The 25,434-nt window shown below is 39.3% G+C and overlaps 1 protein-coding gene across 1 annotated transcript in view; it reads left to right on the forward strand.

The window, feature by feature from the left end:
* Positions 1 to 18,282, forward strand: part of HOOK3 (hook microtubule tethering protein 3) — a 102,509-nt gene extending 84,227 nt beyond the window's left edge. Inside the window, exons 18-22 of the mRNA XM_066380433.1 lie at positions 8,412 to 8,494; positions 10,531 to 10,631; positions 13,528 to 13,632; positions 13,798 to 13,869; positions 16,507 to 18,282. Of these exons, the coding sequence (XP_066236530.1) occupies positions 8,412 to 8,494; positions 10,531 to 10,631; positions 13,528 to 13,632; positions 13,798 to 13,869; positions 16,507 to 16,647 (502 nt within the window). The 3' untranslated portion in view covers positions 16,648 to 18,282. The remainder of the gene's footprint in view (positions 1 to 8,411; positions 8,495 to 10,530; positions 10,632 to 13,527; positions 13,633 to 13,797; positions 13,870 to 16,506) is intronic.
* The last annotated feature ends 7,152 nt before the right edge of the window (positions 18,283 to 25,434 follow it).

Below are 25,434 nucleotides of genomic sequence, written 5' to 3' on the forward strand. Positions count from 1 at the left end.
GCACATATCTTATTTTAAAGTAAAAAAACAAAACGGGAACAAATACAATATTTAAAATAAAAGAACAAGTAAATTTCAATTAACAAACTGACCAATATTTCAATGGGAACTATGCTCCTCTCACTGACCACCAATGAAAGAGGTGCCCCTTCCGGAAGTGCAGCAGGGGCCGGATAAATGGCCTCAGGGGTCCACATGTGGCCCGAGGCCTTAGTTTGGGGACCCCTGCCAAGAGTCAGAAAACTTGTTTTGTAAAGGGCCAAATAGTAATCACTTAAGGCTTTGGAAGCCATTGTCTTTGCCACAACCACTTAGCTTTGTAATCGGAGCTTAAAGACAGCATTGGATAACACAGAAACTAATGTTGTGACTATGTTAAAACTCGGTATAAGAAAAATTAGGCAGCAGGCTGAATTTGCCGGCTCTTGGGGTATGACCGGCTGAATCTTCCTTTTTAAGTAAAAGTTTTAAAAAATCTCTTATAAAGTTTGTTAGTAGCAGATTATCTAACATTTCCTTGAATTGCAGATATATCTGAACATGACTTTTTAAACCAAATGATGAAATAAATTTCAAAATAATACATTTGTTTTCTAATGAAGAAGAAAATCTTCATCCATCATTATCTTTAGCTAAGGTTGACAATGTTAGGAATGTTTCATGATTTTTCTCACACCCAGTAACAAATTTAACCCTGTCACTCTAGCAAAACTCTCTCCTTGTGCAAACATTGAGTACAGGGTGGCCAGGAATTACTAACCTGTTAGAATGTTATAATGTTACACTATAGTAAATCAGATAGCCTCAGTAGATAATTTTGACTTTTTTTACTAAGATTGGGAAGAAATACTGTAGTCTGGCAGTTTACCTCATGCTAATTTATTTTTTTTAATGTGGAGAAGGTGAAATACTCCTTGCTGCTAACTCTTGGTAGCAAGTCTAACAATAGGCAGATTTTTGACGTAGCAGAACAGAAAATGTTACCTCCCAGACATTGTAGAGTAACCTAGGTTCAGAATTTAGTACTGAGTTCTGTCCTTTCCTCATTTCCTGTTCCTTTATTGGAAAAAATAGAATACCTGTCATTTATGGCCTGACCATTTTTTGTGTTGTCACTTATATGGTAATAATTGTCATCAAAAAGAATTTATTAGAGAGACCTGTGTTCATTTACTGTGGTTGCTATAACAAATTACCACAAACTGGGTGGATAAAAACAATAGAATTTTACTCTAAAACAGAAATCTGAAATCAAAGGTGCCAACAGGATTGGTTCCCTCTAGGTTCTGAGGGAGAATCTGTCCCGGGCCCTCTCCTGTCTTGTGGCAGCTGCCAGCAGTCCTGGGTGTTCTTGGCTTGCAGATGCGTCAACCGCTCCAATCTCTCTCTTCATTTTCATGTCATTCTCCCCTCTGTATGTCTCTTTTCTTATGGCTTTCGTGGATACCAGTTGTTGGGCGTAGGGCCCTGCCTGATCCAGTATGACTTCATTTTAACTAATTACATCTGCAAAGACCCTGTTTCCAAATGTCACATTCATAGGTACCAGGGATTATGATTTCACCATATCTTTGGGGGAGATGCAGGGCCCATAAACATTAAAATAATGGTCAAGTCTATACAAGCTTAAAATGACAAGGGAGACCATTTTACATACACCAAACTGGTAAAAAAAAAAAAAAAATTTGTATTTTTCTGAAGCCAGAAACGGGGAGGCAGTCAGACAGACTCCCGCATGCGCCCGACTGGGATCCACCCGACATGCCCAATAGGGGGCGATGCTCTGCCCATCTGGGGTGTCGTTCTGTTGCGACCAGAGCCACTCTAGCGCCTGAGGCAGAGGCCACAGAGCCATCCTCAGCGCCCGGGCCAACTTTGCTCCAATGGAGCCTCGGCTGCAAGAGGGGAAGAGAGAGACAGAGAGGAATGAGAGGGGGAGGGGTGGAGAAGCGGATGGGCGCTTCTCCTGTGTGCCCTGGCTGGGAATCAAACCCTGGACTTTTGCACGCCAGGCTGACGCTCTACCACTGAGCCAACTGGCCAGGGCCCAAATTGGTAAAATTTAAGAATCAGATGTACTAAATATTGCCAGAGATGTTAAACCACGGCTGGGGAGTACAGTGTTCTTAGTAAACTTGAACATGCACATATTCTGTGACCCATCAGTTCCACTCCCCTGTATATACCCGAGATCAGCAATTTTCTTTCTTTCTTCCTTTTTTTTTTTTTTTTGTGGCAGAGATAGAGTCAGAGAGAGAGAAAGACAGACAGACAGGAAGGGAGAGAGATGAGAAACATCAGTTCTTCGTGGCGGTTCCTTAGTTGTTCATTGATTGATTTCTCATATGTGACTTTTTTTTTTTATAAATAAATTTTTATTTTAATAGGGTGACATCAATAAATCAGGGTACATATATTCAAAGAAAACATTTCCAGGTTATCTTGTCATTTAGTTCTGTTGCATACCCATCACCCAAAGAGAGATCGTCCTCCGCCACCCTCTATCCAGTTTTCTTTGTACCCCTCCCCCTCCCCTTCCCCCTCTCCCCCCTTCCCTCCCCCCACACCCTGTAACCACCACACTCTTGTCCATGTCTCTTAGTCTCGCTTTTATGTTCTACCAATGTATGGACTCCTGCAGTTCTTGTTTTTTTCTGATTCACTTATTTCACTCCGCATAATGTTATCAAGGTTCCACCATTCTGCTGTAAGTGATCCGATGTCATCGTTTCTTCTAGCTGAATAGTATACCATGGTGTATATGTGCCCCACCTTCTTTATCCAGTCTTCTATTTTTTTTACAGTGATTAAAAGCCTTTAAGCAAACTCTTGGCCAGTACAGCAAGAATCCATAAAAGAGTAGTGTCCTTAACATGTTCACCAAGTCCAAATTGGCCCCATCACCATGCCAAATCCCTGAAAAATGCAACCCAACCACAGTTCAGTCTGTTAGGAGCTGTCACAGGGAGCAGGAGTCCAGGAAAAGTCCGCATGGCACTGGAATTGTTGTCACCATTCTATACTTTGCAGCTCATGTCCAAGTCCCAATGACCGCTGCTTCTAGCTGGTAATGATTCAGGTAGACTGGAAAAGCCATTTGCAGCATGCGTGGATATGGAGCTTCTGTTCTCCTCTGCCTGGAGAGTTGAGACCAGGTTGCTTTTCCCTGGAGCTCTGCGACTGTGGCATGGTAAAGTGAACCTTGGGATACACTAAGCTGGGTGGCAAAGGTAAATTCATAATACAAGTTGGCAAAAGGGGGAAAGAGAGCTCTAAATTAGGAGTAGGTCCCAGCCTGAAATATGAGTGGGACGTTGAGGTAGGAGGGATAAAGGAAACACTATATATTAAGCAAAGCAGCAGAAAATAGGACTATCAACACCCACAACAGAGATCTTCGAGGGAAGAATAAAAAACCTGACTATTCAGGCAAAACATAGTTAAGTGGCCCTTGTGCAAATGAGATCAGTTTACCTGCTTCTTGGAAGAAATACCCTAGGCTCGTCCACAGTGTCGTAGATGGGGCCAACGGCCCTGGGCACTTTCAGCCTTCAGTGGCAAACCCCAGCTTTCTGGGCAAGGTTAGGTCATAGGTGGCTGGAGCAGGGCTGGAAGAGACTGAACCCTCCCTTAGAGGAGCGAGGGGGAAGCCTACCTTCCAGTGTCCCTGTTTCCTCACAGCAGAGGCATGTAAGCCTGGCAGGCTTTAGCTCAATGACCTTCCTTTCCACTATTGAAGCAGGACCCAGATGGCATCCTATGAGACCCCTTTGGGGCGTTGGAGCCTTTAAGGGTGTATCCTAAAAGCTGGTAGTTCCCCTGATCTCTATTGGGCTTTTTCTGCCTCTAGATATCTTAAAAGCCATGCTCAGAAGATCTCGCTGAGAGGTTTGAGGATCCCCATTCGCCTCTATAAATCTTTTCCTTATATCTGGAGCTATTTGGAAAAAGACAAAACAGTGTTATTAGCTGGATCTAATAAAGAAGGTAGTAGTTTGCAGGCGAAAAAGATTTGGTGTCTCCTGTTCATCAGCCTTTAAAAGAAATGTAAAATTTTTTTTTTAAGTAAAAAGCATGATATGGTAGACCCGTAGGAGTCATTGGCCTGGTGTGCAGGATTCCCGGGTTCGATTCCTGGCCAGAGCACACAGGAGAAGTGCCCATCTACTTCTCCACCACTCCCCCTCTCCTTCCTCTCCGCCTCTCACCTCCCCTCCCGCAGCCAAGGCTCCACCGGAGCAAAGCCACCCCGGGCACTAAGGATGGCCCCATGGCCTCCACTCCAGTCGCTAGAATGGCTCTGGTTGTAACAGAGCAACACCCCAGATGGGCAGAGCATTCCCCCCTGGTAAGCATGCCAGGTGGATCCTGGTCAGGCGCATGCGGGAGTCTGTCTGACTGCCTCCCCATTTCCATCCTCAGAAAAATACAAAAAACAAATAAATAAATAAATAAAAATACAACCAAAAAAAGGGGGGGGGCATTTTCTTGTGTTAAAGCTCCAGGGAGCATGGAGTGAGCTTGAGTGTGTCCTATGAAACATGGAGCTCTATGTTGACATATAAGTCTTTGAAGAAGGAGGAACTGCTGAAATAGTTCATCAGCATTTGCCCCTAAGACAGCAGTCTTTATAGTGGAAACACCACAAGTAAATATTTGCTGTCTGTCTATAGATTAAAGGGGGAATATGGCAAATGCTGAAAAGCCATGCTCTTTGTGTCCCTCCCCTCCCCCAACCCCCTCCCTCTCTTCCCCCCACCCTGTACCCCCAACACTGTTGTCCATGTCTCTGAGTCTCATCTTTATGTCCCACCTATGTATGGAATCATATAGTTCTTAGTTTTTTCTGATTTACTCCTTTCGCTCAGTATAATGTTATCAACGCCCATCCATGTTGTTGTAAAAGATCCTATGTCATCATTTCTTATGGCTGAGTAGTATTCCATAGTATATATATACCAAAGCTTTTTTTTTTTTTTTTTTCTTTTTTTGTATTTTTCCGAAGCTGGAAATGGGGAGAGACAGTCAGACAGACTCCCGCATGCGCCCGACCAAGATCCACCCGGCACGCCCACCAGGGGCGAGGCTCTGCCCACCAGGGGGCGATGCTCTGTCCCTCCAGGGCATCACTCTGCCGCAACCAGAGCCACTCTAACGCCTGGGGCAGAGGCCAAGGAGCCATCCCCAGCGCCCGGGCCATCCCCGCTCCAATGGAGCCTCGGCCGCGGGAGGGGAAGAGAGAGACAGAGAGGAAGGAGGGGGGGTGGAGAAGCAAATGGGCGCTTCTCCCATGTGCCCTGGCCGGGAATCGACCCCGGGTCCCCCGCACGCCAGGCCGACGCTCCACTGCTGAGCCAACCAGCCAGGGCCTATACCAAAACTTTTTAATCCACTCGTCCTCTGATGGACACTTGGGCTGTTTCCAGATCTTTGCTATTGTGAACAATGCTGCCATAAACATGGGGGTGCATTTCTTCTTTTCAAACAGTGCTATGGTGTTCTTGGGGTATATTCCTAACAGTGGTATAGCTGGGTCAAAAGGCAGTTCGATTTTTAATTTCTTTTTTTTTTTTTTTTTTTTTTTTTTTGCATTTTTCTGAAGCTGGAAACAGGGAGAGACAGTCAGACAGACTCCCGCATGCGCCCGACCGGGATCCACCCGGCACGCCCACCAGGGGCAATGCTCTGTCCACCAGGGGGCGATGCTCTGCCCATCCTGGGCGTCGCCATGTTGCGACCCTCCTGGGCGTCGCCATGTTGCGACCAGAGCCACTCTAGCGCCTGGGGCAGAGGCCACAGAGCCATCCCCAGCGCCCGGGCCATCTTTGCTCCAATGGAGCCTCGGCTGCGGGAGGGGAAGAGAGAGACAGAGAGGAAGGCGCGGCGGAGGGGTGGAGAAGCAAATGGGCGCTTCTCCTATGTGCCCTGGCCGGGAATCGAACCCGGGTCCTCCGCACGCTAGGCCGACGCTCTACCGCTGAGCCAACCGGCCAGGGCCTGATTTTTAATTTCTTGAGGAATCTCCATACTGTTTTCCACAGAGGCTGCACCAGTCTGCATTCCCACCCAGCAGTGCAGGAGGGTTCCCTTTTCTCCACATCCTCACCAGCACTTATTCTGTGTTGTTTTATTGATGAGCGCCATTCTGACTGGTGTGAGGTGATATCTCATTGTGTCTCATATATGTCTTGACCTGGGGGCTACAGCAGACTGAGTGACCTCTTGCTCGAGCCAGCGACCTTGGGCTCAAGCTGGTGAGCCTTGCTCAAATCCGATGAGCCCGTGCTCAAACCCGATGAGCCCGTGCTCAAGCTGGCGACCTCGGGGTCTCGAACCTGGGTCCTCTGCGTCCCAGTCTGACGCTCTATCTACTGCGCCACCACCTGGTCAGGCGAGATCAGCAATTTTCAACCTTTCCATATCATGGCACGCAAACTAATTACTAAAATTCTGTAGCACACCAAAAAATATATTTTTTGCTAATCTGACAAAAAAGTATAATTTTGATTGATTTACAAAAAAATAATAGTAATTACCTACCCTTTTGCTTCAAAATAACTTTTTGAAAAAGCAGATGCCTATACTTGTATATAAGGATTTCTAGTACCAAGAATTAACCAATCAGATGCAACCTTATTATGCAACATGACCAGTAAGATGCAACTCTTATTATATGGCCTATATATTTTATGGTTCCTGACAGAGCATTCACACCGGACAGCTATTGTGTTGGCTGTTGTCATTTTTTTATTTGACAATCTAAGGGAAAAGATGTCAGTGCCCCTGACTAAATAGTCAGGTGTTGCATGTTTTAAAAATTCTTGCAGCGCACCAGTTCAAAATCACTGCCAAAGATTCCTAGCAATGCTGGTGTCCATGTGTACCAGGAGACATGTAGAGGAAAGTATGGAAGAATGTTGTAATCACAGAAAAGTAGAAACAATACAAATACTACCAATTGTAAATATAGGATGAGGTATATTCAAACAGTAGAACACTATACAGTGGTTAATATGTATACACTGGGGCTAACACAACAAAGATGAATCTCAAAAACATAATGTTAAGTAAATGATAGAAGTCACAGAATAATGCATATAGTATATGTAATGAAATAGAGTAAAAATTGGGCAAAATTAAGCAGTGCATTTGGGTGTACAAAGGCCTATCACAAAAATCATGAGAGTGATTGAAATTCTGAATTTTGATTACCTCTAGGAAGGTAATAGGGACACGGTTCTGGAAGAATTTGTTCCTTAATCTATTTCTTCACTGGGCTTAGTTTTTCTTGTTCTTTAAACTATATGAATTTTGTGTGTGTGTGTGTGTGTGTGTGTGTATGTGTGTAGGGTGGGGAAAATAGGTTTACAGTGGTTCATATGGGAAATAATACAATAATTATTAAGTAATACAGGAATCAACTGTTTTTCATTCAACTGTAAACCTAGTTTTTTATGTCGTGCCCCCCAAAAATTGTTTAAAAAGAGATTTATTAAAAAAGAGAAATTTATTAATATATTATGCATTGAAAAGACTAGAAATAGAGAAAACCAAGTGTTCAATTTTCTGTATTTTGGCAGCCTTTTTTCCCTTTCATATTACAGAATGCCACACTAAATACTAAATAGGGATAATTATATATTTTCTAAATTTTCTAAATACCAGGAAAAAACTTACTTTTGGCTAATTCGTTATTTTATGTTTGTATTGGAACATAAATTAATACGGTAAAGAACACAAATCCTAATTTCCTGAGTCTACACTTAAATGAGTGTTTTCTTACATACATAGGTAACCCAGATCAACATATAGAATATTTCTGGCAACCCACCAGGATTTTTTGTTCCTCCTTCTAATTGATTGATTACATCCCCAAAGTAGCCACTGTGCTGATCTCAATCACTTTTCATTAGTTTTGACATTTTCTGAACTTCATATAAATGTAACCATTCAGTATTGTCGTACTGTGTCTGCCTTTCTATATTCAACATTCTGCGCTATCCATCCAGGTAGTAGCTAGCACGCATCATTCTTTTCTATTGGCATAGAGTATTTTCTGTTCTTATATTTAAAACTTCATCTTTTTGCAATAAGATTTTGCATCGTAAAACCTCTGCAAAGTTTTAAATTTAATTTTTACAATATCCTTATCTCTAGGAAAAAGTAAATGTCATTAAGTTCTTTGTACTGTCTTGTGCATGTTTAAAAGAATGACAACTATTTCAAACTCTGAGATTTTGTCTCTTTTTAAACTTATTTTAAAAACTCATGTTGGATTAGTCTTTTCACCTTTGTTTTATAGCATTATGTGCTATGCAAGCATATCCCAAGAATAAAGAACTTATATTTTTCATTTGAAATGAAAAAAATACATAATAGTAGATGACACAGCATTATATATTTTGTTACAGAGAGAAGTTGCATGAAGCCAATAATGAACTGCAGAAGAAGAGAGCCATTATTGAAGATCTTGAACCAAGATTTAACAATAGCTGTAAGTTTTTCCTGATTAACAGTTTTCTTACTTTTGCTTCTAAGTGAGAGGAAGGGAGGTAGACAGACTCCCACATGGGCCCTGACCAGGATCCACCCAGTAACCCCATCTGGGGCTAATGCCCTTCCCTTCTGAAGCCATGCTTGCAACAGAGCTAATTTTAGTGCCTGAGACGGAGGCTCCACAGAGCCGTCCTCAGCACCCAGAGCCAATGTACCTAAACCAATAGAACCATGGCTGTGGGAGGAGAAGAGAAAAAGGAAGGGGTGGAAAAGCAGATGGTCACTTCTCTTGTGTGCTCTGATTAGGAATCGAACCTGGGACATACACACACCAGGTTAATGCTCTACCACTAAGCCAACCATCCAAGAACTGATTAGCATAGTTTTTGATAGGTTCATTTTATGATGAGTTTATGTAAAATTTTTTATTTTAGAAATAGGTTCTATTACATATTCTAGCTATTAAAGGATTGCTTTATTTATAAAAAGTAGTATATCATCTTCACAATATTTCTTTTTTTTTTAAGTGAGAGACAGATAGACACAGACAGACAGGAAGGGAGAGAGATGAGAAGCATCAAGTTGTAGTTGCAGCTCCTTATTTGTTCATTGATTGCTTTCCCATGTGTGTCTTGACCAGGAGGCTCTAACTGAGCCAGTGACCCCTTGCTCAAGCCAACAGCCTTGGGCTCAAGCCATTGATCCCTTGCTCAAGCTGGTACTGTTGGGGTTTTGAACCTAGGTCCCCGTTGTCCCAGAACGACACTCTCTCTACTGTGCCAGCACCTGGTCAGGCTCTTTTTTTAAGTTAATTTATTTTTAATTTATTGGGATGACATGGTTCACCAAACCATACAGGTTTCAAGTGCTCAACTCAGTATAACACCATCTGCTCACCATGTCGTGCACCTCCACCCAAAGCAAAGTCTTTCTGTCCCTGTTTTCCCCTCCTTTGCCCTCCTCCCCCTACTTCCATCCCCTGATATTTCTTAAATTTCTAATTGTAGTTTTGTTTTTCCTTAAGTATGGATGCCAATGAATAATTTATGTAATTAGTTATTTTCGTAGTGTAGTCGAAACTTCTACTTCCCTTGAAATTTAAACATGTGTATAGCTTGACTTCATTAATTCTTTTGTATGGAAGGTGGAGCAAGACACAAGCTTTTCCTTCTTTATTGCAATAAAATATACATAACATAAAAGTAACGGTTTTAACCATTCTATGTATGCAGTTCAGTGGCATTAAGTATATTCACATTGTTATGCAACCACAAGCAGTCACTCAGCTTTCCAGTACATTGATGTTTTGCAACTACCATCATCTCCAGAACTTTCCATCAGTCAAACTGAAACGCTGCCCTCCCAGCGCCTGGTAACCACTCTTCCACTTTCTGTCTCTGCGATTTTGACTATTTTAGGTATTTCCACGCATACAAGTGGAAATATATAATATTTGTCCTCTCATGTCTGGCTTATTTCACTTAATATAATGTCTTCATATTGTAGCATGGGTCAGAATTAAGGCTGAATAATATTCAATTATATATGTATGTATACACATACACCACATTTTGTGTATCCATTCATCCATCAATGGGTAATTTTTAATTTAAGCACTTCCATACTGAAGTTTTTATTTATAAGAAAAACTTTTTGGCCTGACCTGTGGTGGTGCAGTGGATAAAGTGTCGACTTGGAATGCTGAGGTCGCCGGTTCAAAACCCTGGGCTTGCCTGGTCAAGGCACATATGGGAGTTGATGCTTCCTGCTCCTCCCTCCCCCTTCTCTCTCACTCTCCCTCCTCTCTAAAAATTAATTTAAAAAAAGTAAAAAGAAAAAAAAAAGAAAAAAAAAAAAAACTTTTTGTAAAAAGAAATTTTTTTTTTTTTTGCCCATTGCCAGGGGCTTTATGAATTGTTTTTAAAGAAGGAAATTATAGAAATAGAACTCTCAAAACTATTAGCTACTTACTATTAGCTGAAATATTTTTAAGTTGTTATAATCTGAAAAACTTTTTTACTGTCTTATTTGCAGCCTTAAAAATTGAAGAATTACAAGAAGCTTTACGGAAGAAAGAAGAGGAAATGAAGCAAATGGAAGAACGATATAAGAAATACTTAGAGAAAGCTAAAAGTGTAAGTATGCCCTGGTGGCAGCTCACCTCACTTTTTTTTTTTTCATTGGGAAAGTTTACCCTTATATACCCTTATATTTTTTATAAGTTTACCCTTATATTTTTTTCTTTCTGTACTTTTCTGAAGTGAGAGCAGGGAGGCAGACAGACTCCCACATGCGCCCAACCAGGATCCACCTGGTGTGCCCACCAGGGGGCGATGCTCCGCCCATCTGGGGCAATGCTCCACTGCAACCAGAGACATTCCAGCGCCTAAGGCGGAGGCCAGGGAGCCATCCTCAGTGCCAGGGCCCACTTTGCTCCAATGGAGCCTTGGCTGCGGGAGGGGAAGAGAGAGACAAAGGAAGGAGAGGGGGAGGGGTGGAGAAGCAGATGGGAGCTTCTCCTGTGTGCGCTGGCCAGGAATCGAACCCAGCACTTCCGTATGCCAGGCCGATGCTCTACCACTGAGCCAGCCAGCCAGGTCACCTCACTTTCTGATCATGTTTCAGTGACTTATGAAAATAAGGTGTAGGAACAGTGACTTCTCATGCAGAATTAGGAGAAGACCAAGAAGTACCAAGAGGAAAATGTACCTTTAAATAGAAAATAAGTGGCAGTCATCACCTTAACTAGTAATCAGAATTCCCTGTGCTAATGATAGGACAACCAATATCTTGTGCCTCCTGATGAAGTATCACTGCCAGTATTATTTAACCTGAATCTAAGCCATCTTCTAGACCTAATTTTCAGTTGCCAGGGAAAATGAGGTTAGTGGAACAAGTTTAACACTTTCAGGAAGTCATCAGATAAATGTAGAATTTGGGATAAAAGTCAATGTTATGAAAAACAAAAACAGGCATTCATTCGGTGTGGAGGAACACAAGAGACTGTTGTAATTTTTATTTTTTTATATTATTTTATTTTTTTAGAGAGGGGGAGAGACAGACAGGAGAGAGATGAGAAGCATCAACTCGTAGTTGCAGCACTTCAGTTGTTCATTGATTGCTTTCTCACATGAGCCTTGACCAGGGGGCTTCAGCTGAACCCCTTACTCAATCCAGAGACCTTGGGCTTCAAGCTAGTGACCACTGGGCTCAAGCCAGTGACCACAGGGTCATGTCTGTGATCCCATGCTCAAGCTGGATGAGCCTGCGCTCATGCCGGTGACTTCAGGGTTTTGAAACTGGGTCTTCAGTGTCCTAAGTTGATGCTCTATTCACTGCACCACCACCTAGTCAGGCAGAAACTGTTGTAATTTTTAAATGTCCAAAGCAATCAGGACCAAATATAATACATTAATGTTTGGGTCTTGGATTGGGTGCAGAAGGGCAGTTAGAAAAGACATTTTGGAATCACCTGTGGAAATGAGGATTTGGACTGAATAATGATGATTTGTAAGAATTGTTTTACAGATTATAATCTTATGATTTTGTAGAAGAATGTCAGTCTACAGAGATGCATGTTGAGGTTTAAGTGTTATACGTTATGAGGTCTGCAGATTGCTTTAAAACAAGCAAACGTGTGTGTGTGTGTGTGTGTGTGTGTAGAGAGAGAGAAATCAAATGTGATAGTGCAATAAATGGTGAATATGTATTAAAGGAAATGGGTTTTTATTGTTTTGCTCTTTCAAGTTTTCTCTGGGTTTGGTCATTTTTAATAGTAAATGTATTGGGCCAAAAAGCAAAAGGACATTCCCAGAAGACCTCTAGTTGGCCAGCTAGAATTGCATCACATGCCCATGCCTAATCCAAGCCACTGGCAGAACAGGAAATGGGTCACAATGATAGGCTTTGAAACCATCAGGACCCTTTTCCTAAGTACATGCCTGGTCAGAGGCAAAGGGCTAGCTGTACCAAATTAGGGGACGGGGACAGAATAAATAGCTTTCAGTAGAGGCAGCTGTAGTAAAATTTATTAATTTTAAGCAAAAATTACTCATAATTGATTCTTTTACATAATTAAAGTGTTTTCTATAATTAAAAGTTGTAATGCCTGACCAGGTGGTGGCGCAGTGGATAGAGCATCGGACTGGGACACAGAGGACCCAGGTTTGAAACTCTGAGGTCACCATCTTGAGCGTGGGCTCATCTGGCTTGAGCGCGGGCTCACCGGCTTGAGTGCAGGGTTGCTGGCTTGAGCATGGGATCATAGACATGGCCCCATGGTCGCTGGCTTGAGCCCAGAAGTTGCTGGCTTGAAGCCCAAGGTTACTGGCTTGAGCAAGGGGTCACTCGCTGTGCTGTGGGCTCACCTTCCCCCCATTAGGGCACATATGAGAAAGCAATCAATGAACCACTAAGGAGACTAAGGAGCTGCAAAGAAGCATTGATGCTTCTCATCTCTCTCCTTTCCTGTCTGTTTGTCCCTATCTGTCCTTCTCTCTCTGTCCTGTCACACACACACACAAAAATGTTGTAATAATTGAGTATTATTTCATGCATTCAAATTTTAAGGTGTCCTTGTAAAATAGCTTTCATTTTCATAATGTTTCTTTAGTTTTTTTTACATAAGTGCTTCCTTGGATGTTGCATTCTTTCAGTTTGAGACTTTTAAATTTGCTTTGTTTTTGTTTTTAACTGAGAGGAGAGACAATAGTGAGACAGACTCCCACATGTGCCCAACCAGGATCCACCTGGCAACCCCCATCTGAGGCCAATGCTTGAATCAACTGAGCTATTTTTAGGGCCTGAGGCTGACACTTGGACCATTGAGCTATCATCAGCACCCAGGACTGACTCTTGAACCAATTGAGCCACGGGCTGCGGGAGGGCAAGATGGAGAAACAGAAGGAGGGGGTAGAGAAGCAGATGGTTGGTTCTCTTATGTGCCCTGACCGAGAATTGAACACTGGACATCCATACACTGGGCTGACACTCTATACATGGTTAAATTCTTTCTTTTGTTACGTTTTACAGGTTATCCGTACTTTAGATCCTAAACAGAATCAAGGAGCAGCACCAGAAATACAAGCTCTTAAAAATCAGCTTCAGGAGCGGGACCGAATGTTCCATTCACTAGAGGTAATTTGCTGTAGTATACAATAAGATACTTAGTTTTTTATTCTTTTTTTTTCCTAGAATTTTTACTATATATAGTTATATCCATTAATTTCAAGAGTTAATTCTATTTTATTGATATTGAATTGTTTTTCATCTTTACATGTTTACATGTGCTTGTTTCTTTAGAAAGAATATGAGAAAACAAAGAGTCAAAGAGAGATGGAGGAGAAATATATTGTTAGTGCCTGGTACAATATGGTAAGAAAACAACACTTCAAAACATACTGCAAAGTTCAGTGAATATGTAATATTTATTACACTACCTTTACCATAGAAGTAATTCTACCAAATGAATCTGAAAGTAATTGTTGTCCTAACACACACTAACAAAACCTTTTTTCAGTATTTTTTCCTAGACTTTTTGTCTTCCTTTCCTTCTTTGTTCTTCTTCCCAGTAAGACCACTTCTCTCTTTTCAAAGTGTTAATTGCCTGAGAAAGGTAGTTAAACTAGATTCATTTCATCAACCTTCTTCGACCCTATAGTTGTGTTACTGGCACAATACCATTGTTTCTGATTTATAGTTACAGTTGATACTGTCTTAAAGGTTAGTGTCCCAGACCTCTTGATTATGTGATTTGATCTTTGTCAAAAATTCATACAATTTCATGACATGTCCACATTTATATTTGCTTTGCTTAAAAGTACATATTTTTTTAATTATGTATTTAAGATGTTATCACAATTTAAAAAAACAAAAGAGGAAATCATATGATTTAGAATACCATTACTGTAACAAGTATATGTTTCTTGAAAATTAAAATTAAAAAATAGGAAAGAAAACCAATATATTTAAGGAAATTCTCTCTGAATTAGTCTTGACTCCACTCGCCTGTTCTGTTGTATCCTCCCTTAACGTTAGTAATAACCATCTTGGCACTCTGCCCCTCAATCCCTATTAGTAATTTAAGTTTATATTCTTGATTAACTTCTTAAGACTTCACATACTGTGTTTCTTATGGAACTAAATTTATTTATTCTGTGATATATTACTAAAGAATAGTCCTAATTTTCAGCTCTCCAGAGAGTGAATGGATAACTCTGAGTAGACTTTACACAAGGTATATTCCAATAAGATAGCCAGTGACAGCTTCATACATACATTCAGAAAGTGCTGCATGTCATTCAGTAGAAATGGAAGTAAAGATGACGAGGGCTGGGAGTGTCTCAAAGAATGGCCTGGTCGTGGGTACTGAGGCCTTAAAACTGTATGAAGAATTTGAATAAGTTGCTTGGAATGTGAAAGTGAAAAGAATAGTATATTTTAAATAAACTGTAATTGTTAATGTATGTAGTCAAGTTAAAAAATGAAGATTACGCCCTGGCCGGTTGGCTCAGTGGTAGAGTGTCGGCCTGGCGTGCAGGAGTCCCAGGTTCAATTCCCGGCCAGGGCACACAGGAGAAGTGCCCATCTGCTTCTCCACCCCTCCCCCTCTCCTTCCTCTCTGTCTCTCTCTTCCCTTCCCACAGCCAAGGCTCCATTGGAGTAAAAGTTGGCCCGGGCGCTGAGGATGGCTCCATGGCCTCTGCCTCAGGCCCCAGATGGGCAGAGCATTGCCCCCTGGTGGGCATGCCGGGTGGATCCCGGTCGGGCGCATGCGGGAGTCTGTCTGACTGCCTCCCCGTTTCCAACTTCAGAAAAAACAAACAAACAAAAAAAGATTACTGATAAATACTTGTCAGTTTTATTCAAATCATTAAAGGCTTTGATTTCAAATCGAGTAAAAAACCTGTCCTGGATTTTCTTACAGGCAAAATGGAGGAATGTGTTAATATGTTTGGGTATATATGATAGACTGCAATTCTATCAAAAATGCAAAGCCATGACCAGTGTTTTTCCTAGAAGTGGCTAGTGATAGAATTAATGTTTTAGTCTTCTGTCTTCTGTGCCAGTTTGTCCAATTCATTCTGGGAAGGCTTTGTGTCTTTTCACATAGCTTATCTCTCCTCCTGGCTCCCAATGGTCATTTCCTCCTTGTGTCCTTCCACTTCCTCCCATCAGTTTACATGTATCAATCACTGATGAGATTAAACAGCCACCATCAGTGTGTAATGTTTGTCTGGCGAGGGTTTTTTACTGGCTCATTAAATGAATACCAAAACCATTCTTTTCCTGATCTACTCATAGGCTCATCGTTGTGGTTACTCCTTCGTGTTTAGACAGTGTGCCCCCAAACGTTACTTCCCTCCTGTTAAGGTGCTCTGGGCTCAGCAATTATGGCTCCTCTCCTTTCTAAGCTAGTAGGCCATCCTCCAGTCTTCAAGAAAGACCCCCTGCTCCCTGTTGGTCCCTCTGTTTTGGGCTGTCAGGAACTTTTCTTAATTTGTTTTGAGAATAGAAGTCTGCCTGAAGTGAAGAAAAACAGCATAGTGGTATGTATTATATACACCTAGTGTGCCTTTCCACCTTAAGAAACAGCAAGTGCATTTGTGGTTTTCCATTCTAAATATGCCCTGCGGTTTCCACAACCTCTGTGAATCAACTGCAACAATCAATTGCACTATTTTTCTTAGAAAATCACTTCATACATTTGATTTAAAAGGGAAATATATGTGATTGAGAATGGGTACTGTATTTCAAAAATCTGTCTATTATCTATTGTTCTGGTTATTATCAACTCAGAAAATTAAGCCTTAATTTTCCCAAAGGATGATTTTGTACCTAATTGTTGGAATCTGAAATGTCTATTTTAAGCTATAATGAGCAGAATTAACATTCCTAATTGTGCCTTATGATGATGCAATGTGTAACAAAATCCGCATGATGAAATTGTCTTTTGTGAGAGTATGTTCCACTCTATTTTCATTGACTACCGTTTTTTTCTACATGATACAGGGAATGACTCTGCATAAAAAGGCGGCTGAAGATAGGCTTGCTAGTACAGGTTCAGGGCAGTCATTCCTAGCGAGGCAGAGACAAGCGACCAGCACCAGAAGATCCTACCCGGGCCATGTGCAGCCAGCCACAGCAAGGTAGACCAGTCTTGCCATTAGCATATGAAACATCCTGCATTCAAAACATACTTCTGTTACACATAACACCATTTCAGGAAAGTCAGCAGCTTATTTTTTTGTCTCTATGTTATGCTGATATTTAGTGTATCTCATTTGAGAACTTTCTCTCTGTATCTATAAAGTTCTAGTTTCTTGGTCCTTTATTTTGTAGTCCTTTCAGTTCCTTTTAATGTGCCAAAAGTTTTTTAAATGCCCAATTAAAAGTGTTGTATAATAGTGTAGTACTTTTCTTTGTATGGAAAACGTCCTCTCCTCTGGTGTAGGCTTTGTAATGAAGTAGATTTTCTGCCAATAATTGATATACAATTTGTATTCTTTATTGTGCCTCTGTGTCACCATGCTTTATAAGAATGTCTTTGTTTAAAGGGAATTAATCTTTTTATGATGTATTAATCTGTGTTTTCAATTGTTTTCCAAATGCACTTCAGATAACTTGCATATTTACTATAGAAAATGAATGGTTGGCAAGTGCACTTTTTGCAAAGACATAAATACATTGGCAGAGGTGCTAATCAGATCTTAGGCACCTGACAGAATTATTTAGAAGGAAAAAATTAGTTTTCACATTGTTTTATAGGAAATTAAATTTGTTCAAAGATTTGGAAACTTTTTAAAACATAAATACATAGAATTTATTATTTCTTGCTATCTTGTTGCTGACAGAAGTGAATGCATTGCTTAGGTCCTTGGTCGGCAAACCGCTGCTCGTGAGCCACATGCGGCTCTTTGGCCCCTTGAGTGTGGCTCTTCCGCAAAATACCACGTGTGGGCGCTACCTCGATAAGGAATGCACCTAACTATATAGTTTAAGTTTAAAAAATTTGGCTCTCAAAGGAAATTTCAGTCGTTGTACTGTTGATATTTGGCTCTGTTGACTGATGAGTTTGCCGACCATTGCTTAGGGGGAAAATTACAGAAGAGAAAAAGTCTGGCAGTGCATTAACTTTGTCTTGTTTTGGAATATTACAGTCACTTGGGATCAGAATTTGGCAGTGTGGCTGATGATAGTTTTAATTGCCCTACACATCTTAGAGACCTAATTTTCATATACTTATAAGTAATTGGTAACATTACCTTTTGGGCAATTTCCTTGTTGACTTGCATCTCATTTGTTTTACTAATTTTTAATATAAACACTTCTATTTCTCAGTAATTCCTGATACTTAACATCTTAATATCAGTCATTAAGATCAATAAGTGACTTCTGACATGTGATATTGTGACAGGTCTCTTTTACATTTTTTCTTAATTCTATGTATTAGTCCAGAATTTGCTACTGAAAAGATTATTTTAGGTATTTGGTTGCATCAAAGTGTTTAGGTTTATTGATAGATTGATTGTAAACTATGTTTATTTACACTGATGAATGGTTGTCACTGATAAGTAAAGCACTTTGACTATATAAGGTGCTATATAAATGTAAAATATCATTTATTTGAAAATGAAATGCCTGTGCCTGACTTTACATATCAATGTAAGTATTTGGACCCCAATATTATTTAAATTCCCCTCCAGCCTTTTTCTTGCACCATAGCCCATTTCTTTAAAAACAAACAATTACTGAAATTGGGTTACTTTTTTAAATTTGTTTTTTTTTTACAATAGGTCATCCAATAAGAGGATTTTATTTCATGTACTTGCTCTTTGGAAATTCAAGTTTCATTTAGTTCTATATATTAAAAACAAATTAGTAACTTTAAATCAAGCTAAATATAACTGAGAATTTTCAGAAATTGTATTCAAATGTTTGATTTTAAATTCCTCCATTTTCTATTAGAAAATTGATCTAAAAATTAGTAATGTTTTCATTTGTCCTCAGAAATTGTGTTTGAAGAAAGTATTAGACTATACACCGAAATGACTTCATGCATTGTCCTAATTTTTACATTAAGTACAGAAATCTAGGAGCAATGTGAATGCTTCTGCTTGATATGACTGTAAAGAAGGAAGAATTAGTAATAATGGAGAGAACCACGTGAGTAGAATGCATTGTGGGGTTTCAAGAGGCTAAGCAGACCTAAACAATATAGAAAGTTTTGACAATAAAACATCAAAAACTATTAAGGATGGTTCTTACCTCCAGCCCCTCATTTTACAAATCACATAAGGATTCAACTGTTTTAAAACAGAAGGTAAACACTAACTTGGTAAAAGTAAAATAATGGGGAAATTATTACTTTTTTTAATTGGGAAAATATACCTGCAGAATAAGGTGGATGAACATGAAAGAGCCTATAAACTATATTAAAAGAATTGTATCCCACAAGATAAAAGGTTTTAATTTTACTTCTCTATTTATTTCCCTAGTCCTGGTATCTGACCCACCCACCTACTCAGAGGTAGATCTCTAAATGGGTTGGAAAGGTACCAAGCTTTTATTTTTTTTTAGGTGCCAAGCTTTTAGAAGAAAGTTTTACCTTATTTTTATTCAGTATCTGTTGCATGCTATTATTTTGGTGTTTTACATCTTAACTTACACTCTCCTTTACTATACCTTTAAAGTTTAGTATATTACTTTTATCACATAGAAGAAATTATATTTCTAAACATCCTACAATGTTTAAAAAAAAAGACAGGAATCAAACTTAGCTGTGACAGTGACAACCCCATTGCTCTTGCCCAGCTTTTTACAGGACTCATAAAATTTCTATTTCTCCTGAAATGATTAAGAATTTCTCAGGAGGTTTGTGCTGACGCACAGTCTGTCTGGAAGGTAAAAGACATAACAGACATTGGGTGCTTTATCTAGATGTGAGCTATGCTGTGCTATGTTTTCACAAATTCCCTAGATACATTCGTTTCATGACGCCACAATCCACTAGGACAGTGGAGCTAGTCCTGGCCTCAGCGATGGAGTAAGTAAGTACAGTGTTGTTATATATATTAGCTCAAGGTGACCCATCAGCCTAGTGTTTGAATTCTTATAAACAGAAACCATATTTGCTGTTTTCCTTCTAACCAGGGTAAGAAAATACAAAGTAAATGACTAAGGACTATTAAAGCATAACATTTATGTTCTGCCATGTGTATTTAAGAAGTTCATAATGGGAAAAAGCCCCAGCAAACATTGTAGCTTACCACATCTAAAAAGAAAATAATATAGTTAGTTGTACTTTTAAAAACTTTCAAAATTTCAATCATGTCTTTTTATAATTTGGCTAATTACTTGTTAATAACCAAGAAAAAGAAGTCCCTAAGTAAAGGACCTATGTTCCAAAATTGATCGAGATTGAATTATTTCTATTAGATAGCCCTAGCCTGGCAAAATTGGCTTCATGAGATACTTAGATTGTAATAAGGAAATAATTATCCATAATATTGTTAAGGTTGTATTGTTTTATTTCTACAATAAAAGCTCAATTGTACAAAATTAAGCTAAATGTTATCTCGTCAGAGATATCAGCCTACATATTTCATTAATCTTCAGAAAGGCATCCTGTCCAAACAGATCAACAATAAGTTGTAAGTGAAAATGAGTTAGGTTGAAGAAAAGACATTTTATTTATACGGTACTTTACTCACATCTTCTTTTGAATAACAGTTCTGTCCATTCCTGTTAACTAATGACATGAAATATTTTTGAGTGTCTCTTGCTCTCAGATCAGCATTCATTTTTTTTTTTTTGTATTTTTCTGAAGTGAGAAGTGGGGAGGCAGAGAGACAGACTCCTGCATGCACCTGACCGAGATCCACCCAGCATGCCCACCAGGGGGCGATGTTCTGCCTATCTGGGGCATTGCTCGGTTGCAACTGGAGTCATTCTAGTGCCTAAGGCGGAGGCCCTGGAACCATCTTCAGCGCCCGGGCCAACTTTGCTCCAGTGGAGCCTTGGCTTTGGGAGGGGCCCATGTGATAACCCCAAAGTAGGATGAAAGAGTAAACTCAACAAAATTAAAATGGGATGTCAGAAACTTTGAAAATGATTTTAGCATGTTTTTCATTTTTCCCTTTTTAAAATTAAGAGGATTTTCCATTCAATAATGATCATCTCTTTGTATTGGCAGCTTATTTTGGTAGTTGTACAACCCAGTTTCATAACATTTAGAAAATGGTTTCAAAGCGTATTCTTTGTAACTAACGATTTCAATATTTTATATCATGAAGTTTTTATATGAAGAAGACTATTTTCAATGTATCTGTCATCCAATTATTTTTCTTTCTATAAAGTATATTTAAATAATAATTAGTGTATATCCTTTTATTGAAAAATTTGAAATTTTCTAATTTCAGCACAATAATTTTAGGGTCTAAAGTTTTGCAGTAAGTATCATTCATTTCCCAGAAGCCTAAAAAGCAATGAAATAATTTGTTACTAACACAGCTAATTCCTAGCCTCATGCTCTCATTTTCTCTTTTTTTTTTTTTTTTTTTTTTTTTTTTTTTTTTTTTTTTTTTTCATTTTTCTGAAGCTGGAAACAGGGAGAGATAGTCAGACAGACTCCCGCATGCGCCCGACCGGGATCCACCCGGCACGCCCACCAGGGGCGACGCTCTGCCCTCCAGGGGGCGATGCTCTGCCCATCCTGGGCGTCGCCATGTTGCGACCAGAGCCACTCTAGCGCCTGGGGCAGAGGCCACAGAGCCATCCCCAGCGCCCGGGCCATCCCCGCTCCAATGGAGCCCTGGCTGCGGGAGGGGAAGAGAGAGACAGAGAGGGAAAGCGCGGCGGAGGGGTGGAGAAGCAAATGGGCGCTTCTCCTGTGTGCCCTGGCCGGGAATCGAACCCGGGTCCTCCGCACGCTAGGCCGACCATTTTCTCAAATCATGGAAGCATTAATATTTACCTTTCTTTTTATAAAATGAAGGAAGCGCAAATGTAATGACATTCATCTCTATTTTTTGTGACAGAGACAGAGAGAGGGACAGATAGGGACAGACAGATAGGAAAGGAGAGAGATGAGAAGAATCAATTCTTTGTTGAAGCACCTTATAGTTGTTCATTGATTGCTTCCTCACATGTGCCTTGACCCTGGGGAGGGGGGACTACAGCAGAGCCACTGAGCCCTTGCCCAAGCCAGCGACCATGGCATCATGTCTATGATCCCACGGTCAAGCCAGCAACCTTGGGCTCAAGCTGGTGAGCCTTGCTCAAACAAGATGAGCCCACGCTCATGCTGGCAACCTCGAGGTTTCGAACCTGGGTCCTCCGTGTCCCAGTCCAACACTTTATCCACTGTGCCACCACCTGGTCAGGCTCATCTCTTTTAAATCACTGATTATGTTCTTGGGAAGTATGTACTGATTATTTTGTTTTTAAATAGCCTTTTATCAATCTATTCACATGTATTATCTTTCCAATATAAAAACTTTAAAAATGTATACTTAATGTTATCTTTAAATACACTTGGATTCTTCACATTGCACTTAAACGATAGAGATATGGGACATTAGTTATTGAAAAACTAGAGGCCTGAACCAAGTTATGGCAGATGTATGAGTTTTAGCAATTGTGGGGGAATCTATAAACATTTTCTAACAATTATATATCAGCAATTACATTATGCTTCTCTTCAGTATTTTTCTGTTTTCTAGTATCTTCCAATCATATTCTGTAAGATAAGTTGGTATGCTGTATAGAAATGAGCACAGAGATCTGAGCAAGTAACAGAATTGCTGGTAAGGCAAATCCATTCCTAGAGAGTGGAGTAGATTATTAGGATAAGAAATGGTCTAGTTATAAAGCATTTCCAGGCAGATGGAAGTATTAATACAATTAAAACTTACACTGCCTTAACAAATGTTCCTAAAGTAATAGTTTACATAAAATATTCTGACGTTATTATGTGATCGTTCAGTAAAAGAGTAGACAAAAATATAATTTATTTTCTAATTACCCTTCCCTTTATTGGGCATTAACTGGGTGCACAATGTGTTATCATTGGAGGGGGAGGCATCTATTTTCATTTTGAAATTCTTAACCCATTACTAAACTTAAGATAGTGATTTAAGTTCATTAAGAATACTGTGATTTTGGCCCTGGCAGGATAACTCGGTTGGATAGAGCAACCTTTATGTCTTGATACACAAAGGTTGTGGGTTCAATCCACAGTCAGGACACATAAAGGAACAGGTTAATGTTTCTGTCTCTCCCCCTTCCTCTCTCTCTACAATCAATTAATAAAAATAAAATACTGTGAGTTGATGAGAAGAATATGTAGAGCTGAAAATCACTACCAACTTCCCAATAGTTATCTGGATCTGCTGCTTTATCTAGTTTACAAACCATAGGCTCAATTTTATGTCCTCCGTAATTATACATAGTAGCCCCACAGAAAATTTAAAGTGAAGGCAAGAGTATACATTTTTTAAAAGTATATTCAAGGAGAGCCATTTTGTACCTGATATATTATTACCAGGCTCTGAATAAGGTGGTTAGGGTCAGAAGATGAAGCCCTAAGAGAATGTATCCATAGTCTCAAAATTTCAGGCCCCTGGGGCTATCAGATATCCTGTATTACATTATACCTATTCAGAGCTTAAAGGAAAAATTAAATGTCATGAGAAGAACAACCTAAAAGTGAGAAAAAGAAACCGACCAAAGCACACTAAGGCTCTACTAGTGTATGTGGGAGAATTCCGAGCAGGCATTACCACTTTAGAGACCTAAATTGGCAAAAGAAAATAATTAGCAAATATATTGTGAAATTAATAAAAAGGACTTTTTTTTTTCTTGGTGCATTTGCCAACCTGTGGTCAGTGGTTACTATATATGTATATTCCATCATGTGTTTATTTTATATATGTCACTACTAGAAATGAGTATCTTAATATTATTTACTATTTTAACCATTTATGTATTATTTATACTTCATTGCAAGATTCACAGCACTTTACTCATATTGATTATTTTCCTTCTATCTTTCCGTGGCATGTTTATTTATCTTTTCCACCAGGGTTCTTTTCCTTATTTTAGAACACTCATTAAGAAAAATGTAAAAGATTACCCAAATAAGTTGTGGTTTGTACTCTTCCTGAAATTTTTAAAGTCAGATCTGAAGTTCTAAGTCTGAAAATCTATTTGAAGCTAGGTTGGGACTACTAAGCATGTATGACATTTGTAATTCACATTCATAAGACTCATTTATAAGTTAAGAACTCATGAGACCACATTCTCTCAAATGTAAACACCCTTGAAACATTTTGTTTTCTGGAGTTGGCAATAGTTGGTGAATCAGAAGATGTTCTTAACTTTGGTTTCCTAAAATACAAACCTACAAACTGTCCCTAACGTTCATTGTTTCTTTATCATTGCATATATATGCGTAGCCAGGAGAAAGTCGAGTTTAGGAGCTATCAAGTCAGAGAACCTGGAAAGTGGTGGAGGTGAGGGGAGGGGAAAAGGCTGACCCTAAAGATGGCAGAATGCTACATGAATATTTTTAGTTCTACTATAACAGATATAATTGGTCATTTTCTTGAGTTCAAATATAGCAAAGCTTTTGTCTTAGTAAGATGTTTTTAGGAGTCAGGTCTCTTCCAGTAGGTTTTATTTTAAGGACTTCCACTTACAACTTGAATAGTCAAAAAGTACCAAAATATTTGTTGTTATATAAGCATCGACACATACGATTGCTGCCAAAAAACAGGAAGATTTGCTCATAAGAACATTCCCTTAAATTTTTGTATTATTTTGTGTTTCCTGATGAGAGAAATGTCTTCATAGTATGAGAAATTTCTGTAGTATTTTCTCCTGCAGTGCCCTCTATTCTGCTGTTGTGCTTTGCTTAAGCAGGTCACCTACAAGAGAGCAACACTGAAATAGAAGTCTAGACTCTGCTTTTTGTCCTCCCAGTGTAAAAGATTAAACACTTGCGTATGCACGCGGGCGCGTGCACACACGGACAAAAATATGTTTTGGATATCTACTAATTAGTTTGTTGAGTGAATTGGTCTCCTTCTAATTGTTTTTATCATTTATTGGTTTCTTGTTAATCTAGTTAAGAGTAGATTTTAGACCTTCATTGTCCAGTTCACTAGTTGCTAGCCACATGTGAATGTTAAAATGGAATTAAAATTTTGGTTCCCCAGTCACTCAGCTCCACTTAAATATTTCAGTAGCCACGCATGGGCAGTGGTTACCGTACTGGACAAAACCCGTTTAGAACATTTTTGTCATTGCAGAAAATGCTTTTTGACAGTGCTGTAATACCCAAAGGGAAAATAAGGACAAAATAAAGCTGTTCAGTTAATGTATGATAACACTTAGACTTTACCCTAAGAGTTAAATAAAGCTATTTTCTTATTAAAATTAATGCCTGCCCTTTTTAAAGACCCTGGAAAAATCAAAATTCCATTCTTTGAAACTAGTTTTCAATATATTTTTAAATAGATTATCAGCACTTTACTTTTCAAATGTTTTAATTATATCGTTTCTTAAGTCATAACTTAGTATCTTCAGTTTTTTCTTTTTTAAGTACTGTTTTAACATAGATGATAGTCTCTAACACTTATCAAGCAAAAACTGATGAATGTTTAATTTATTTACAAGTAAAAGTGGATAAACACAATATTCTTCTATTTTGTTACTTTTAAATCTATTTAGAACTAATGAGAGTTGCCAACAATTCTTTTCTGTCCCTAAGGTCATATTCTACCTTCAAAGTACATCAAGATCCAAATAATTTATTTGGTCTTCTTCAGCTTCTTGCACTTAATAACTTGGGTAATGATCAAGTTAAATTTTATGTATGAAGCAAACATTTTATTCTAGTTAACTAAATTTTTTTAACATTAATTAGTTGGCCTTTTA

Source organism: Saccopteryx leptura, chromosome 4, assembly GCF_036850995.1.
Source record: "Saccopteryx leptura isolate mSacLep1 chromosome 4, mSacLep1_pri_phased_curated, whole genome shotgun sequence".
In the NCBI taxonomy this organism is placed as follows: Eukaryota; Metazoa; Chordata; class Mammalia; order Chiroptera; family Emballonuridae; genus Saccopteryx; species Saccopteryx leptura.